The sequence below is a fragment of the Montipora foliosa genome, chromosome 6, assembly GCF_036669935.1.
Source record: "Montipora foliosa isolate CH-2021 chromosome 6, ASM3666993v2, whole genome shotgun sequence".
Classification (NCBI taxonomy): domain Eukaryota; kingdom Metazoa; phylum Cnidaria; class Anthozoa; order Scleractinia; family Acroporidae; genus Montipora; species Montipora foliosa.
The window spans coordinates 69,277,211-69,297,210 of NC_090874.1; the positions used below are offsets into that span (position 1 = coordinate 69,277,211).

General features: G+C 37.9%; 1 protein-coding gene and 1 pseudogene across 2 annotated transcripts in view; one reads left to right on the top strand and one right to left on the bottom strand.

Annotated features, from left to right (window-relative positions):
• The window catches only part of LOC138008296 (signal peptide peptidase-like 2B), a 39,171-nt gene that overhangs the window by 8,559 nt on the left and 10,612 nt on the right, over nt 1-20,000 (top strand). For both annotated transcript variants that reach the window (XM_068855589.1, XM_068855588.1), the window contains exons 6-10: nt 5,707-5,957; nt 7,428-7,551; nt 13,719-13,906; nt 14,164-14,283; nt 15,622-15,702. In XM_068855589.1, coding sequence (XP_068711690.1) covers nt 5,707-5,957; nt 7,428-7,551; nt 13,719-13,906; nt 14,164-14,283; nt 15,622-15,702 — 764 coding nt within the window. The remainder of the gene's footprint in view (nt 1-5,706; nt 5,958-7,427; nt 7,552-13,718; nt 13,907-14,163; nt 14,284-15,621; nt 15,703-20,000) is intronic.
• Nucleotides 2,313-3,582, bottom strand: LOC138008297 (uncharacterized; annotated as a pseudogene).

Sequence of the window (20,000 nt, forward strand, 5' to 3'; positions counted from 1 at the left end):
ATGAATTCATGCATATGTTACAGGTTGAAATAAAATTCAGGTTCATTTAATTTCAACCTAGGTTGATTTTTTTCAACCTAGGTTATTATGAACTGTCTAAAAAAGGGTTTTCTCCTTTTTTGGGGATGTAATTAAAAAAAATGGGGCCTGGATTTTTAGGGGGGGGGGGGGGATAAAAAAGAAAACAGCTTTCTCCACCTTTTCCTTACCTTCCGTCCTTCCTCCACTGACTATCTCTCTCTTACCTTCCCCCTTACGGCCCTTACTTACGACCAACATTCCATACCGCACCAAGGATTCGAACCCTCGCACCACTGGACATCCGAGATTTCTTCTCCTTCGTGTGAACCGCTAAGCCATCAGCAACTGAAGTCGTCTAAATGTTTTTTCTACCAATGAGTTTCAGCTATTTCCAAGCCTTCGCGACAAACACCATTTCGCACATGCGTAAATGACATAAAATAAGACTTAGAAAAATTTGAGCTCATCCACAAAGCTAAAAGGCCACCAATGGAACTTCGTGAACAAGTTAAAGGGTGGCAAAATTTATCTGAAGAAGAATGAAATCGCTCTGATTCTCCAGTGCAACGGAAGCAAAAATTGTTTGAAAGAGCTGGGATCTTGATTCTGAAGGACAAATAGTCAAATATTGTGCTAATTGAGTTTATTTACGTCGCTATACAAAATACACCAGGAACAAGGCATCATTGCTAGTCATGATACAACAAACCGATTTTTGCCGCAAACACAGCGTTCCCACTGTGAAAAAAAGATGGTGGCATGGGAAAATAGAACTAACCCTAACCCTAACCTTGTCTTCGAACCACTGGTGTCGTCATCTTGGAGAAACCGCTGGTAAAAAAAACATAACCATTCACAGAACAATTGCCAAAATGCTGCATGTAGTGGTTTTTGGAATCTCAGGGAGAAAAGAAATAAAAAAGCCACAAATGAGTGGACAAGTCACAGCTACATCAAAAACAGAGCAGGGGAATGGTTAATAATTTGAAAAAGTGGATGAACCTGACATTGAAGGAGAGCAGTGTCTGACACTTGCAGACTAACTCTAACTCACAGTTATTGAAAGCTAACCGCTCAAAAATGGGTCCTGAGACTTAAATACTGTTTATAGGCACTATTTGAAATGGGTTCTTAGACTTAAATACTGCTTATCAGCGCTATTTGTAGGGAGCCAGCAGTCTACCTTTTGCAGTTATCATACACCAGAAAGGGAAGAAGAAAAAAAAGAAGTTCAAACTTCAGGATTATCCAGCGCTGAAAATTAATAAAACGGAAATGGAAACGCCCCTTTTTCCAAATGTGCTACTTGTCAAAATTGTATAACTTGGAGGGGGCTTTGTCAAAATAATCACAAAATTTGGATTTATCACTACAAACAGACTCAGCAAAATTTAAAAAAAGAATTAAAATTCAAAAGAAATAACACTTACAAGAGCCTACAAAATGGCTTCTGATCAATAGATTACAAAACCCTTTTCCCTGACTTTTTAAAGTTTTGTTTTTACTTGCTTTTGATCATTACGAATTCCATATAAGCAAATTAAACGATAGAGCAAATAACTAAGCAAATTAAAAATCAACAATAAATCACGTACGTTTCGGTTCTTTTATTCCTTAGAAGATAATTTAATATTGTTTCCCCCTGCCCTCTAAAGGAGATTCATCATTGAACAATGGCCTTCAAAAAGCCTTAAAAAAGAAAAGCAGAATTGGTTATCAGGCACAGTATGCCTAACCCCAACCTTAATGCTAACCATTTAAAATCATTGCTTAGACTTAATAACAACCAAAGGCGTTATTACAGACTGACTCATGAAAAACGTACGTTAACCATATTCCCTTCCTTCCATCACCGATTTACTTACCAAGATACACGTACTTGCGAACAATTTATGAAATTTTTGTTCATTTTTCATACTTTCAATTTCAACCCAGGTTAAAATTAAATTTACCTAGATTGAAATCATTTCAACCTGAATTTCAAATTTACCTGTAACACATACATGTGTGTATGTTGTAGTTCAATTTTGACCTGTTTTTTAATTTCTTCTTAAACCAGTCCAGAATTTTTTAAACTGGTTTATTTTTATCAACTGTCTAAAATAGGGATTTTCCTCTTTTTTGGGGGTGTAGTTAACAAACAGGGGCTTGGTTTTTTTGGGGATCTCAATAAGAATGTGATATTCTTTTCTTGCGTTCTACTTCTCCTACCTCTCCTTGATCTTCCCCATTACCTCTATGCTACCCCACTCTTATTTCACTGATCTGTCCCCCTTTACCTTCCAGGTAGCTAACCCCCTTCTTGAATATTTTTTATACCCATTCCCTCTGCAATACCCCTCACAGACTTTTCACACTAATCTCAAGACTTTTCTTCTTACTCACCCAAACTTGAACTTGAACTCCCTACCTCTGGATCTGTTGCCCACTCTCTTATCCACTTGACCACACAAGCAGATCATGCTAATTTTTCATGATAATTTCTAGCAAGACGCCTATAAGGGCGTATCCGTGGGATGCGCAAACAGTTACCAGTTACAGCGAACTTCAACTAAAGGTAAACTTTGGAAAATGGGGGTCAGCAAGGCTGGGGTCGTCCTCTAGTTTCTGTAGCGTCGATAGGAATGTTGGTAAACAGCGACTCTACGTTGAAAGACACCATGATTTCGTTGTTTAGGATAGTCTCGCTGCTAATGGTGGATACAAAGTGAGCTGAATTAGTCACCGTGAAACCCGAGTTACCTGTTAAAGGAGATAAGATGTTAGCTAAGTAAGCAGGTGTTAATGCCTGACACAATAGGTCTTAGGGGTACATCGGCCTTGTGAATCTTTGGTAAACTGTAGATTCTAGGCGGCTGTTTGTGTCGAGGTCTGATTTTGTTGTAAACGGCCTCTGATAGATGTTCGCTTCTCCTCAAGGTTAGTAGCTTTTCGGACAACTTCTGGGTCAGACAGACAGTCTGATACAAAGTGATCGTTGTTGAGCAGCTGGTACGGTCTGTTCCCGATAAGGGTAGACATCTTAGTATGATAGGTGTTGGTACCTATGACTACGCTGACACCCCCTTTGTCCGCTGGGAGCACCATGATGGACTCGTCCTGTTTTAAGTGTTTAAGGGCGTCTTGCATTTCCTTCGTGATGTTGGGCTCTGGTGGTTCTGCCTGTTGAAGGATATTGTTAACAGCTCTCCTGACAGTCTCTGCTTGTTCAGTGTCGAGTTGTCTGGTGGCTGATTCGACCTTGGCGATAATCTCTGTGGCAGGGATGTACGCAGGAGTTACGGCGAAGTTCATTGCTTTCTTTAGCAGGGCTATCTCAGCATCGTCAAGGGACCCAGAAGATAAATTAACAACCCAGTTACGGGATATCAATTGGTGATGTAGCCTGTTTCTCGCGCAGAAGTTTATCAAATTTCTTCTCATGTCTGTCTTTGGTGGTATTAAAGACTCGCTGGGTGTTGGTCTTGATATGTTCCATTATCTTGTTGGCGTCTATGTGCAAATTGACCATTTTAATGTTGTACCTGGCCTAAGAATGGAAGCGAGGTTACCCGTGACCCTGCTTTGATACAAACCTGCTTTTGAAATGATAATGTATTTAAACTAATTAGAATTACAACAACACAATTTACATGAGAAAAGAAGTGAGGTCTGTATCAATACAAGGTCACCGGCAGCCTCGCAGCCATTCATAGGCTAGGTCACTAAGCAAACAACTGTAAAATGGTCAATTTAACACAAAGATCACGATTTGTGGATGCTAGTCCAAGTGTCAGCTAAAGTTAAGCCCCTTCAAATAGGGTTAGTACTTGGATGGGGGACCGCTGCAAAGCCCTTGTGATGGTGATAGCAAATTTGTTTTTAAAAAAATTTGATTTCATTTTTTGATTTTCATTTTTTGTTTGACCCTTACATCAGCTTTTAAAAAGGCCATTTTGTGAAATGAGTAATTTAATTTCAAGATAACTTGAAGTTTATTAATATAATAACAATTATTTTTACCGCGCAAATTCAACTATGCAGTTTTCAAATACCATAACAGTACAAAATAATAATAACATTGTAATGTTATATTTTAATGTGGTTACTTTCCGGTAGTTTTATACTGCTCTTGTTAATTGAACATTTAAATCTAAGAGACAGATATTACTAAATTTTGTAATAAACAAGTTATATTGTCAAATGACTTATTAAAATAGAAAATATCACTGTTTTGTTTTGTTACAAAAAGGGGTTCTGCTATGTGAGAGACAAAAAACCGCTCTGAAAAACATTAGAGTGAGAATAATGTGCGAGCTGTGGCTGCAACTCATTTGAGCCATCAGGGTGAGCTATGCAAGTCAACATGCAAGTCACAAAGTTAGTGAGTGAAAGCTAACCATTTTAAAATGGGTGCATAGACTTGTTGTCTCTGGTGCTATCAAAGACCAACAAATTTTAGTGATTAGGGTTGACATGATTAACTTGCTTGTTTAAAAATGGCTAAATATAATTTAGGCTGTTAGACTCGAACTAATGCAGTCAGCGGTTTCACCCTTTATGGTACGTGACCTGCGGGGTGGCCATTTGGAGATTTGCAGGGTCTTTGTGTCATGTTGCCTTTTTCATGCATTGTTGCTTGTTGATCTTTGCGGATCAATAATTGCTCTCTGTTAGCAAATCTTTGCAGATTCTTGCCCCTTCCCGTCCCTCCCGCTTCCTTGGTGATCTCTAGGTAAGTATGGGTCAGGTAAGTTGTTTCCACTGATAACTCAGTGTGACGGTGCCAGTTAGCGGCTTCGTGTGGGGGTGGTTCCTGCTTCCAGGGTTCCCTTGGATACGTCCCCTTTGGCTCATGGCTTCTGCTCCCTTCTAACCTTTTAGGCACCAGTTCCCATGCTCATCTATTTGTGATGATTTTAATGAGGGGTTTTCCCAACCTATGTGTAAGTGTATTGTTGGAGCCAAAATTAATTCTTTCATGATGGCCAATTTGGCCAATTTTGTTTTAATTTGACTCCAGCAATACGATGGTCCTGCAATTTATTTCTACTGCAGATATGTGAATGACACCTGCTTATTCAACAACGAAAAGGATGCTTTGGAATTTTTCCATTATATAAATGATAAACAAACACCCTAGATTCACCATGGAGACGGAAGTCAACCACAAACTACCGTTCATAGATGTCCTCTTGGACAATAGCAATCCTCCAACTCTTGTTACATCTGTTTTTTGCAAGAGTACTTACCACCAGCCTTCTCACCAACTTTCTCAGTTTTGCACCTCTCCCCTACAAATTAGGGTTCATACGAATGGTAGTGGACAGGACTTTTAAAATCAATAGCACCTGGATCGGCTTCCACAACAACATTAAGGAGCTTACCAACATTCTGGGAAAGAATCAGTTTCCATCCAGTCTTGTGAACAGAAGTGTCAAACAATACCGTTAATAACTCACTGAAAAAATGTCCCCATTAAGTTAGCTATTTCTTTCATACATACTCCATAAAGAATTCTACTTGTTTACAGAAAGATGTTGAAATGGGTGGTGTTATAAAGAAAATTGGACTGGTTCAAAAATTCTGTACTGGTTCAAGCAAAAGTAAACCACAGGTCAAAAATTGAACTACAACATGTACATTGTATGAATGTGTGTACAAAATCATTATTTTACATGATTTTTTTAAATTTTTGCTTTGTAGAAGGGGTACTCTCCGAGGTTCTGCAGCAAGTGCAAACTCCCCGCATGACACAAGCCAAGAAAATGATGATGCTTCTCTTGAAGTGACTCCACTGATGGTTGTGATATTTGTGATTCTCATCTGTGGCACTCTGCTGCTGTTATTTTACTTCTATAATTACCTGGTGTATGTTGTGATTGTACTGTTTTGCGTGGCAGCATGTAATGGCTTCTATGAATGCATGAGACCCATTGTCCTTTGGCTTCCTCTTGGTATGTATATTTTTATACTCATAACAAAGTTATTGTTGCGATCACATGTACACTGTATATTTATTGTCATGGGGCTCTTGCATCATTAATACAGGTGTTTAAGTTGCTCTTGCAGTGCTTTCAGTAAGACCCGGCTCACGCCGGAGCTCGGGCGGGTGCCCTCTTGCAAATCACTGGCTGTATTTCTGCATTTATGTGCTTATGGAGTCGAATGAAAAAGAACTGACAATTCACCCTAGTAAATGGTTAGTTATTATTGAAAAGCTAAAAAAAACATTGAAAAAGCCCGCCGAATAGTTCATTTATACATTACGCTGTGATTTTACCACTCTAAAAGCCACAAGTAGTTGAAAAACATCATCACGAAAGGTCACACTCCAGCGCACATTACATGATATTAAGAAGTCTTGTGCAATACGTTTTTTGTAGTCATCGAATCAGTTAAGCATCTTCAGTTCCATGAATTCATGAAGTGGCAGCAGTCCATGCTGTCATTTCTTTCTGCTGCTACAATTTAAACAAGCTCATGGAAGCAATCATATAAGTCTTTAATATGCATGTGATTAGGACACATAATCAAGCATTAACTGCCTTGAAATATATAAAATACTTTTGCTGATTAAAATAATGAATGCTTGGGTGTTAATATTTGCCTCAAATCACTTTCAACACTTGAAAGCAACGTTCTCATTAGAAGGATTGATATTACAACACTTCATCCCTTAACAGCAATGTTATGGTACCATACATGTATCAAACACCAATTATTTCTGAAAAAGATCCGGTCACTTTTGTGACGTGAAAAGTTACGGTGGCAACAGGAAAGCCCTGCAAAAACACTCCATATTTTGGCTTTAGTTGCTCATAATTATCTCAAAAACGAACTTGGTGACCCCCATTTTTATTTCTGAAATGTAATCAGCATGCCAGAATGAAACTTTTGCAAAGTTTAGTCAAAGCTACCTTAAATAATGGAAAATTAATTTTAAGGTAGGTTTGAATCCGCTCCACAGAATTTTTTTAAACTTTGCAGAGAGTTTTATCTTTGCTTGCTCATCACTTTTGTGCAATAAAAATTGGGGTCAACCAGTTCGTTTTTCAGATATGAGCAAGTGAAGCCAAAATATGGGATGTTTTTGCAAGGCTTTACTGTTGCCGTGGTAACTTTTTACGTCACAAAAATGACTGTATCTTGTTGAGCAATAATTGATGTTTCACATGGTACCACAAATTGCTGTTACTTACCAGTACACTAATTTTTCTTTATGTTTACAGTTTTGGTGACTCTAGTCTAATTCTTTACCAGATCTAGAATAAAATTACCTGATTCTATTATCAGTGAAAGTTCTAATAATTTCTAAAAAGTATAATTTGTTTTTATTCCAAAAGTCCTACACAGTATGTACTAGTAGAAAGTGGGTCTTTTGGGCTAGCATTAAAACCCTTTCACTTTGGTTTTTCTTGTCGTAGGAGACTGTGAAGTTCCAGTGAACCGGATTCCATTTTTAAAAAATCGACCTCAGATTAGGATCATTTTGCTGATTGCATTTAGCATAGCCATGTCAGTCTGGTGGGGTGTTGAGAGGAATAAGAGGTTAGTATTCAATCTATAACTTACTTAATAATTAGGATAGAATGCACACTCACATTGGTCAGTAGCTGTGTGTAGATGAGAGTATGTAAACGCGGCTGTGATACCACACCAATTTTGATTGGTCATGTGTTCTCAGACACGTCTTGATTGGCTGGTAGGAAATGTGAGCGTGTATCAAGAAAATCTGTTTCAATCAAGAAGTAAAAAACAGCAGTTCCATTCATTTGTTGAATTATTTTTGGGAAGCAAGAACTTAAGGTGTCATCCTCAAAAGAAGCTACTTGTGGAATAAACGAAGATCAAAATTAATTGGGACTTAATGTTGGTTGTGAAGGAAGAGCTTAGTTAGACTGAGGATCAGTTCCCATAAAATGTAAAGGCCCCTGCCAAAAAGGGAACATTTGTTTTAAATGTCCTCTATTTGTTGTCTGCACACCCAATGCTTGAAGAGGAAGCAAAATTTTTTCCCAAGAAGTAGGTAAACAATTGCGTGTTCTACAAATGCTTCCATGTAACTTGCACACTGCCATAAATATTTTCTGGAACGTTGTATGTGTTGTAGTTCAATTTTATCCCCTGGCTTAATCTTTTTAAACCAGTTTAAATTTTTTAAACTGGTTTATTTTTATCAACAGTCTGTCTAATATATAGATTTAGCCAAGCCTAAAAGCGGAGCTCCCTGCCTGTAGGGTTAGTGAAAACAAAAGGTTTCAAATTGTCCGTGTTTTGGTGTTTCTGCCTAATTAAATCATTTTCTTTGCTTTCTTCTACAGAAAAATTTATTGCCTAAGTAGGGAAGTCGATGGTAAATTTCACGCTAAAAACTGATATGAATCACGAAGCGGTAAGTGCGATATCGGTTTTTTGAGTGAAATTTACTTTGGAATTCACCAGTTTGGCAATTAATTTTTCTTGAACCGCATGAGTTTTAAAAGACAACAAGCACACCCTCAGCAAGCGAATGGAAAAGGAAAAAAACAGTTTCAGAGTCAACTGTCAATAGGCAGCGAATAGGAATCACGCTAAAATTAGAAACCATCAAAAAACTTGTCAGTTCAAGATCAAAAAGAGTTTTACTGATGTACTTTATTCCACTTTATCTCCCAAAACGAGATCATTCACATTTTGATGTACAGTAAACACCCACATATAAGAACCTAGAATTCAAGAACCAGTTAAACTAAAAATTTTATTTTAGACCCCCCTTACATAAGAGCCAGTTTAGCCTAAAAAATTAAACCGGTACTTATTTTAGAAAATGACTTGAAATTTCAAGTGTGTGGAACAAATTTTAAACTGCACAGATCTTGTTTTCACAGTTATGATTGAAATATAAAGGTATCAGCATCCTCACCAGAGGAAATCAGTCATACCATATGTAAGAATCTACAAGTAGATGGCCTAAAACCTACATGTAGATGGCCTAAAACTACTGTAAATACCATTTTTATAAGAACTTATTTAGCCTAACTTGGAAAAATCCAGGTTCTTGTATGTGGGTGTTTACTGTATTTCTTTGAAACGTGCCAGCTTGGCTTGGAACAAGAATCTGTGAAATATGGCAATGCAACAAAGAAAGGACAAACTTCAAACAAGATCTGTTCCAATGTTCACTAAATTACCTTTAGGTGCCTTAAACAAACTTCTGAAAACACAAGTTAGTGAAATTTCCCCCTAATTTTACGAGAACTCATTGGGATTAGGTGTATATACATATAATGGCAAAATTTAATTTTCTTGTCACTGTCGAGGCACATTGAAAAACGCACTTGTTCCCTCACATTTTAGAGCAAAACAAACAAACAAAGCGACTTTTTCTCATGTCCAAGAGTACAGATTATTGTTATTTAAAATTCGAGTTTTAATCCTGAACAAAGGAAAAACTGATTAAAGTACTTTTTAAAAATACGCATCCACTTTAAATAACGCATCCGTAAAAATAAGATTAGTGCCAAAGGAAAGAATTTGTGGAGTAAATTCTTCCACCAAGTATGCGTATTACTTGTATTCTGTTTTGTTGTTGTCATTCTCTTTCGCTCTCCTTTCATTTCTGTTCTAGTCTGACTTATCAGAGCTTCTAAAGATATGCCAAAAATTGCAATACAGAGAAAAAAGCAGCTCTAAACAAGTGAAAACTAAACACTCAGCTTTAAGTTTATATCCCTCCAATGCTTGATTTGAATAACTTCGTAGCCACCAGTGTGGACCACAGCTATCATGATATGTCATATGTTCCACCTGAACACGAGAAGTGTTGACTGTGTAAGAACTATAGTTGAGGTAGTACAGCCATGTAGCCTCATCGAGCTACAGAAAGCGCATGAAAAATGAAGCCTTGTTTACATTTACATGTACCGGTAGGTGAGTTAATCTGGGTTGAGCCTGCAATGCAATTGAAAATGAGTACCTGGTCAGCCGTCTACTTCAGCTGACCTCGGTGAGCTGTAAGCTTGAGCCCATGTTATGGTCATGTGATACTAGTCAGCAGATACCTTGTTTTGACAGGTGTCAATTGATCATAACATAGATGTTGAGTATCAAAGATGTATCCTGTAAACTAGCATGATACTGGTCACATTGGCATACATGGAGGGGTGGACGTATGTACAATTGATGACGTCATGGCTATGAAACCAAAATTTCTTGCATCGATGGGTTACCATATTTTGTTAACTATGATGCTCCGCGCACATGCAGCAAAGGCGCACATAGCTCCTCTAAAAAAAGAGAATTTTCTTTTTTGAAGTGTAGTTAAAAAACAGGGGCTTAGTTTTTTTTGGGAGTCTCTTTTCTTTTACTCACCCAAACTGGAACTTGAACTCTCTTATCCACTTGACTTGACTTGTAATTAAAATTATATTTTATTATTCACCCCAGGCCACTCTCGGTCCAAACTTTGAGTTATTCATTTTTGGACACCAGAGCCACATGTGGCAAATCTAGCAGTGAAAAAATGGTGGAGTCATGCCAAAAAGGGTCAAAAAGCAATGTGATGTAGCATAAATGAAATTGCTACAAGGACTTAGAGGAATTGAAAAGACTTGCAAATATATTTATTTAGAAGATGGTTTTTACAGCAAGGTCAAACATTTCTTGAAAGAAAAAAACACAGAAGCAACTCGCGATCGGCTTTTCAGAAAATGAGGATTGATCTAAGCTGAAACAATTAACAAAATGGGAACATCAGATGATAACTCAAAAGAATTGGGCTTACTGCAACAGCACACTCTTCACAGGAAGCAACAAGAAAGTAGTTTGAAAACTGGAACTGTTTCAAATCTTATCCCAAGTGCACAGTCAAATTTCTCACAGAGGACACAAGTATGAAAAAGTGGCTTCACAAAATTATGCAGAAATCAGCCAGAGAGTTGTAAACACACTCGTCAAAATGCGCATATTCCATGCCTAGAAAATGCTCACCAATCAATGGCAGCTCCAACATGCCTCTCTTTGATAGACTTAACTGATTAGAGTGTAATGTGAAGTGCTAAGTTTCTACCCCATATGAACTATGTGAGTGTTAGCTGTACTGATGGAAATGGGCCCACAGAAGGACAGAGAAAAACTCTGACCAGGGTGGGAATTGAACCCACGACCTTCGGGTTAGATAACTGCTCTACCAACTGGGCTACAAGGTCAGACGAGAGCAGGCCGTGGGAACTGAAGATGTAAAAGTCACGGCAATGAGCATGTTTTTGGTTCATATGGGGTAGAAGCTTAGCACTTTACATTACACTCTAATCGGTTAAGTCTGTTCAAATATAAGTGCTTCACGGCCAACGTTTGCAAAAACGTAATCCTTCCACTCTTTGATAGAGATTGACTGAATGGCACAAGGTCACCATTGTACTCCAACAGTACTTGCTTTTAGGAAAAGTAACTGAGATTGGAAAACTATTTTGCTAGAGTAGTAACAAAGTTTGGAAAAATCCAACACTTATTCCTCCCACAAGATTAGATCTGCGCAGTGCTACTAACGGCAGCACTTTTCCTTGGGTGACGGGGAAAATATTAAAGTTAAGCCAATGAGTAGCACTTCTGTAAACAAGTAGTTGTATAACTCTTTCTATTTTCCCACGCGTGAGTAATGCACTCTTCAGAATATAAAATTTGTGCTTGACACAGTTCACTTAATAAAACTTCAAAGACGTTTGGACCAAACAACTTTGGCCTTCATCACTTTAAAAACAAAAGCCAACTTAGTGACGGCTTTCTCCCGAGACCAAAGGACAAACCTGCCTTGCAGTGCAGAGGTGTTGTTTGCAAGGTCGGCTGCGTTGATGGCAACTTCTTGTACTATGGACAGACTGACAGAGCCTTGGAAACAAGGTTAAAAGAACATGAAAGGGCGGTTCGGGTTGGAGACAACAATTCCAAAGTTGTGCAACACCCGAACCAATTTGTCCATAGCATAGACTTCTATCATGCGACAATTGTAGACAAGCTTCGTAATTTTCACGAGAGACTTTTTCTCGAGGCCTGGTATTCGTAGAGAGACAACAACACATTGACATCCCGGATGTTTACACATCCCTCGCGTAATCACACGGCGTAGCACGCGCAGAAATGTGAACCTTTAGAAAGCCATCACTCAGTTGGCTTTTTTTTTCTAAAAACCGATGAAGGCCAAAGTTGTTTGGTCGAAACGTCTTTGAAGTTTTATCAATGTTGTTTCTAAAATTAACAAGAATCAGTGTCAAGCACAAATTTTATATTCTGATGTCCATCCCTGACTGCAATTTTAGTATTTTTTAGTTTACCTTCACGAGAGAAGAGTTGAACTGTGCCGCCGGTTTTACAAGTCCGTGGTTCAACAACATAAGTTTCACGACCTCCTGCCTTCCCTAGTTGAGCATCCATATTCACTAAGAAACCCGAGAACATTTCCTCTTGTAAAGTGCCGCACCAAACGATTTCAGGATAGTTTTATTCCCTATGCAGTGAAATCTTGGGATGTATCCCCTTAGTTAGTGACAACAAGTTATAATTAACGAACACAACGCATAATTGATTGTAAATAGATATCTTATTGTATGTAGTTTTTACTCATTTAATAATAATTTTATTGTAAATAGTAGTTAATTAACTTTTTGTAAACTTGAGTTTTTCAAATTCAAATTTGCCATTCAAGTGTATTAATAAACTTTAATTAATGCACACTTCGTCAGGAATTTTTTTTTCCATTCCCTAGCAAGGAAATTGCTCAATGTATCATGTTTAAATTTGCCCTGCAGGAGGCAGTATGGGCCCAGTGGTTAGGGCACTTGCTTTTAGATCCAGAGATCCCAAGTGCAAGACATGTTCTGACCACTTGTGGAATTTATTTCCAGGTAGTCATGGTTTAATTTCCTGGCTGTGCTTGCTAATAGCCAACTGGTTCGCATTGGCCAGTTGGAATTCTTAAAGTTGTTCTGTTCAATGCGCGGATATTAGCTACTAGCTAGTCTAAAAATCTGAGGGTAAAATTAATTATGAAACCTCTTACTTACTTACTTACTTACTTACTTAATACTTACTTACTTACTTACTTACTTACTTACTTACTGACTGACTGACTGACTGACTGACTGACTGACTGACTGACTGACTGACTGACTGACTGACTGACTGACTGACTGACTGACTGACTGACTGACTGACTGACTGACTGACTTACTGCATAACTGCCTGACATGGCAGCCGTGTTTGAACTCTCTGTAACTTGTCCAGTTGGAACTAAGGCAGACCACATAATAAACTGTTACAGAAGTCTATTCAGCTATTAACAAAAGAGTGAAGAGTCACAGCTGCATCCATTAATAGATCTTTCCTGATGTGCCTAATGTTGTTTAAGTGATAAAAGGTGGCACTGCATGTTTTAATGATGTGTATGGCCATGCTAAACTGGTGATTGAACCATGCTTCCAGATTCCACACAATGGCCACTTTGGTGACATCACAATCCGCTACCCTGATAGTATTAACAGCAAGCTTTTTAAATGAACGATGTGATGCCATTACTATAAATTTGGTTTTGTCATCATTAGCATAAGTTTGTCAGAGCAAATCCAAGCTGGGAAATAACATTGATTTCTTGTCATAATTATGAGTTTAATATTACTGATCAAATGAAGCCTTTTCTCAATAATAAAACTGATCAGATTTAATTTGCATTCTCTTCTTTCAAGCTATGCTTGGGTACTTCAAGATATCCTTGGGATCTCATTCTGTATTAGTCTAATTAAAAACATCAGACTACCTAACCTGAAAGTGTGCACCATTCTGCTGTTGCTGCTCCTTATTTATGACATCTTCTTTGTGTTCATCACTCCTTTGTTCTCTGCTGGGAAAAGTGTGATGGTGGAAGTGGCCACTGGTAAGGGTAAAGATTTGATTGATAGGTTTGGATTTCAAAGTATGTATTAATAATAATAATACTCTATCTCCAAAGGAAAAAGAACAGTAACAACCTAAATCTTTGTGATCACCAGTTCGTCATAATTGATTTTTTTTTCTTTCTTAATTGGTATAATTTTATTATCACGTTTTCTGCTTTGACTTTCAAAACTTACAGTTAATGTTAATTTCTCTACCAGTATTGTTTTGTTTTTCATTTGACTTTGTCTTTTAAAGGAGGAGGAAGTAAGGAGCAGATACCAATGGTTCTTAAAGTGCCGAGACTCAAGAAATCGACTTTGTCTGTGTGTCTCAGACCCTACTCCTTACTTGGATTTGGAGACATTTTAGTACCTGGTAAGTACAGTGTACAGAGAAAGCTAGGTATTTATTTCATATGTACCCATCAAAGTGTTTTGAATTTTTTTTTACCTTCCTTATTGTATTCAAAAATTAGAATGAACTTGTCATCCAACAGCATTTTCATAAATAAATCAAGTTCTACAAGAGAGTTTTTCTCATATCAGGTATTACCTATTAGTAAGAGAATTTAATGGGATTTGTGAAATTTTTACTTGAAAAAAAATACCAGGTCGCTGAATAAGTTGTACAATATTTCAGCACAATATAAACACTAAAAAAAAGCCTGATAACAGTATTAAGATATTATGTTTGATAGTCTTGGTTTAGTGCAAAAATATTATGTTACATGTATCATTTATCTCACAATGTCAGTTGTGTTCTTGATCATGGCATTCCATGGCAGGGCATTGTGCTTTATAAGGTGACACATAACCAGTCAATGTCGACAGTGTTATAGTCTTTACCATTAGAAACCCACTGTTGCTTGAGTAAAACCCTTTCAAGCCTCCTTAAAACAGTTGAGGGGAAAGTGCTGCTCTTGGAATGATGTCTGGAAACCTTTATTTATTTATTTATAAATGTATTTTTTATATGTATTTATTAATAATCCAAAGGTAAAAATAATATCTTAAGTTGCAAACTAATAGCAGTACTGTAAAAACGTTTTAAAAGCTCTATGTTTTATATCCATCTATTACATGTTCCATTAAAACCTATATTGAAATATCAAACAATTAATAAAAGACAATTTAAACCTCTCTCAGTGACGATCGTAGGATGAATAAAATATGAATATTGCATAGATTTATATTCTGGCAGTATAGTTTGCAGAGGCGAGTGATTTGTATGATGAGCCTTCTTTAAAAATTGGACGGTCCGATCTTTCTAAGAATTCCTTGATATCCAGTTTCTTGGATGTATATTTTCGTTGATAACATCTGTCTCAGAAATTTTGTACAGCATTAAGGGCAGCTGGTGACTAGTCCTTTTAGACAAGAATAAAATTTAACCCTTACCAACTGGGCCTGATCTCGTTCACTTGGTCATGAACTCTGCAGGATATTAAAGAACCTAGTTACAGTTTGCATTTCCAGAGTAGTGGTCCATCACTACTAACATGATTGGTCTGGCTGGATCAGCTAGAAGTGCTCCTATGGTGGTAAAATCTCAGGCTGTTTGTCTCCTTCACCAAGAATCTTGTCTTGGTATCACATTGCATATTATTATCTAATAAATTAAATGAAACTTTGCATCAACTATTTTGCATGTAAATAACCCTTTTTAAAAATTTAAATTGTGGCGTGATTTGCATTTTTTTGTTTGTACATGTAGCTCTCTATATTGGATTTTGTCATTCATTTGATATTATGTCAAAGACCCCAAGAAGGATCTATTACCTTTCAACAACTGTAGGTGAGAGAAACTGGACTTGAATGATATGGGTTACAATAATAGTGAACTTTATTTATAAAGTACAAGGAAGGGTTACGTTTTTGCAAACGTTGGCCGTGTAGCACTTATATTTAAACAGGCATAACTATTATAGGGTGATGTGAAGTGCTAGTTTTCTACCCATATGAACCATTTGGACGTTAGCCCTACTAATGGAAATGGACCCAAACAAGAACAGAGAAAAACTCAAACCTTCTCTGAACTAGCCCTTCACATCACCCTATAATAGTTAAGTCTGTTGAAATATAAGTGCTACACGGCCAACGTTTTAAAAACGTAACCCGTTCGTGTACTTGTACATATTCATTGCAGTGACATTGACATCTTAAATTCCCATGGCCTGCTCCCGTCTGACCTTGTAGCTCAGTCGGTAGAGCAGTGCTGATCTAACCCAAAGGTCGTGGGTTCAATTCCCACCCTGGTCAGAGTTTTTCTCTGTCCTTGTGTGGGCCCATTTCCATTAGTTGGGCTAACGCTCACATGGTTCGTATGGGTAGTTTATTTATAAAGTGCTGAATGCAATATTATTGTATGCAGCCTTAAGGAACTAATCGGGGACAAGTCTGTACAGAAATCAAATCAAAAAATTATTACTGTAGCATCCAATCGTAGATTAGTTTTTGTGGAAAAGGGAAACAGGAGTACCCAGAGAAAAACCTCTTGAAGCAGAGTGGAGAACCAACAAACTCAACGTATCCAGGACACATTGGTGGGAGGCAAGTGCTCTCACCACTCTGCCATCCCTGCTTCCCTGGAAAACCTTGAAGTCAAAATGGGGTAGATTCAGTTGGATAATAATATTGGCTGATGATAGAGCGGTTTTCAATTGAGTGTCGAAAGTAATTAGCGAATTGCTTTGGTTTATAATTACTTCACTCAGTGATTGGTTCAAAGTTCTCGCGCCACTTTTTCAACCAATCAGAAGTGAAACCAAAACCAATTGTGGCTCGCGCGTGCACATTTTCCCGCGCTTTGAGTCGGCTACGTGTAATTACTTCGAGTTTTGATTGGTTTACTAGATTGTCTCCCGTCCTTTTTGATTGGCCAAAGTAATTACTTTGGTTTTGGTTTTACGACACTCATTTGAAAACCACTCTAATATACTAATTAGTTTTTTTTATTTGATACCTTTAGTGGCTAACGTACAATCAGGCATTCTTTTCTTTAGAGAGGTTGCAAAAATATGTCCGATAGTGAGCCTATAATTTTGAGTCCTCTGTCTGTATTCCAGAATCTGGACCTTACTCTGAAAAACAACAGAGATCTTGAATGTCGCACAGATTGGAATTAGAAATCATACTTCCAGTAAAATTGTCTGATAACTGATCAAATTACGCATGCCGAGAAGACAAATGAATAGCTGCTGTTGCTTCAAGAGAATGAATAGGTAGACTTGTTTGTCTAAAAGAAGACGCGTTAGCTGTACTTTCCATAGGATATGGCAGTAGAGTTTTTTGATATCAATAATTTTGATCTTAAGAGTTTTAGAAGAAATGCACCAAGTCACTTCCACCTATTCCAAAACATTTGTAGTAGTGGTATGTCCTTTGGAATACAGTATATTCAGAAGAAACAAAAATCCCCCCCCCCCCCAAAAAAAAAAAAACGGTGGAATGGGTGCTGCTGCCACAATCAGGGAATCAGTCAAGTTGGACAAATTAATCTTGAAAGGTAAATTCAACATTGTTTACGGAAGCTCTGAACAATGGAGCTCTAAGAGACACACGTCTTAAAGAATGATAGAACGAGTTGCTGCTGCTGCAAAACTAGACTTTCCCAAAGTCTGTTTTCAAACTTAATATTCATCCTCTCACTGTTGACTTTGTCTGATAAAATGAAGGATTTGGCATTTCCTGTGACTTTTTCTTGAAAAGTCTTTGTTCCCTGATGTTTTGACAGGGGGTGACAAAAGGGCTGTCCAATATCCCAGGGCTAGTGTTTCGGACTAGCACTTTCTTATCGCAGGTTACCCAACAGGCCAGCATTAATTGAACATGAGTGTGGCATTGTTCGTTGTTGCTTTTAATCTGATGCAAACTTCTGACAGAAGTGTTTAACAGATAATGAATGAAGGGGTAGTTTCTAAAGAAACCGTGGTGCTGCGTCGGTGGGGAAGTAGTATACAAAAATTTGGTTTTATCAACGGAGTTCAATCAATCAATCAATCAATCATTTACTTTAACACGTTACGTCAAAGAGCTATAAAACTCGTTCAAAATACGAACGTGTATAAATAAAATCTATAATAATTACAGCCATATAATACAATTCAATTCTAAAAACAACGAAAAGCCACATACTAAAAACGTGACTTGGAAAACTCTAAAACTCGTTCTAAAAGCAGTTAAAAGCTACGATTGTACACTATAAGACACGTTCTAAAAAACTGCAATCCAGCAATTTACTTCTGAAGTCACTAGAATCACTTGAAAGACGCACATGAGAAGGCAAACTGTTCCATAACTTATTTAATGAATAAGTGACAGAATTTTTCTTAAATTTACAATTAAATTTAGGTAATTCCAAATTCAAGCCCTCGCCTCTTAGCCTATACGGTGTATGCCTGTATTTAAAAGGCTAGCAATATATGTAGGACCCGTACCATTTAGACATTTAAAAAGAAGTATTAACGCCTGATGTAAGCGCCTACAATATAAAGATGTCATGCTAGCCGCAGTGAGCAGTTCGTCGTATTACATTGACTTGTTGTGCCCGATTAATGTTCTCAAAATATAACAGTTGCCATCTTCGAGACGGTTGCGTTGACCCGTACCTATGCCTACAAACAAAGGACCACAGTATTCGAGATGAGGTAATATAAATGCTTTATAAAGTTTTATCATTGCATCATGAGGAAGAAAACGCCTTATTCTTCTCAGAGCAGAAGCCTTGGCATAGGCTTTCTTTAGTTGATCTGATATGTGTTCTTTATAGGATAAGTCCTTGTCTAAAGTTACTCCAAGAATCTTAATAGATCGGAGAAATTCTATTTGAGCATTATTAAGAAATAAAGAATAATGATAGGCACAGGGTCCGACGGATAATGCTTGAGTCTTAGCACAGTTCACTGTTAAATAGTTGGACTCAAACCACGACGAAAGAGCCTGGAGATCCTTGTTGAAGGAAAATTCTAGAATGGTGGGAGATACATCTGACAGGTAGGCAGTCGTGTAGTCAGCGTACAGCCGCAATGAGACATTAGGAACACAAAAATTCAAATCATTAATGAATATGTTGAACAACAACGGACCCAATAGTGAACCTTGAGGAACGCCAGATTTAACTGTTTTGAAGTCAGAGCATACGCCATCTAATCTGACACATTGTTGACGACCTAGCAGGTAGGTGGACATCAGTTCCAAGGCACGTGTAGAAAAGCCATAGGCCTTCAACTTCGCGAGCAGAAGGCTATGGTCTATGGCGTCAAACGCTTTGCTCAAGTCCACAGCGACCGCCGCTACAGCTTCCTTGTTATCAATACTGCTCCTCCAATCTTCCGTCATTTTTAGCAATGCAGTGCAGCAAGAGTGAGTTTTCATAAATCCAGATAAGTTTGAAGACAAAACGTTATGAAATGCATTCCAAGTTTGGTCGTAAATGACTTTCTCAAACACTTTAGATAGCGAAGTTAATATTGAGACAGGGCGGTAGTTTGCTTTGTCTGTGTCAACTCCCCGTTTAAAGACAGGAGTAAGGCGCGCTTGCTTCCATTCAGACGGCAATGAACGATTCAGGATACAGAATTAGTCACCTTTTCGGCAAGTACTGGGGATCCCAAACGCAAGATTCGTGGTGAAATGCCGTCTACCCCAAATGCCTTTCTCGGATTAAGGTGATCTAAAATGTTACAGATATATGAAGTACTGACTGGGGAGTAATTAAACTCGCTTGAGAAACGAACATTGCTTATTGCCCTTATACTCGGATGGTCAGTGTAGTCAGTGTCAGATCTATGCCCTAGCTGGATAATATTGGCAAAGTAATCACTAAAGACTTCGGCCACACGCCCAGGGTCGGAAACAACGCCACTGTCCTCAACGAGGATGACGCCTTGTATGTTTTTACCTGAACTAGTTGGCAAAAGGGGCTTCATTTTCCTCCGAAATTCGCCCGGATGTTTAGCACTAAAGGAGGTGTCACAGCAGAACCTTTTCACAGCATTGCGTTTTAGCGACGTAACTTTGTTACGTTGCCGCTTATAGTCATCCCAAGAAGTAGATGTAGGATTTCGCTTGTGGCGCTTGAATAATTTATTTCGG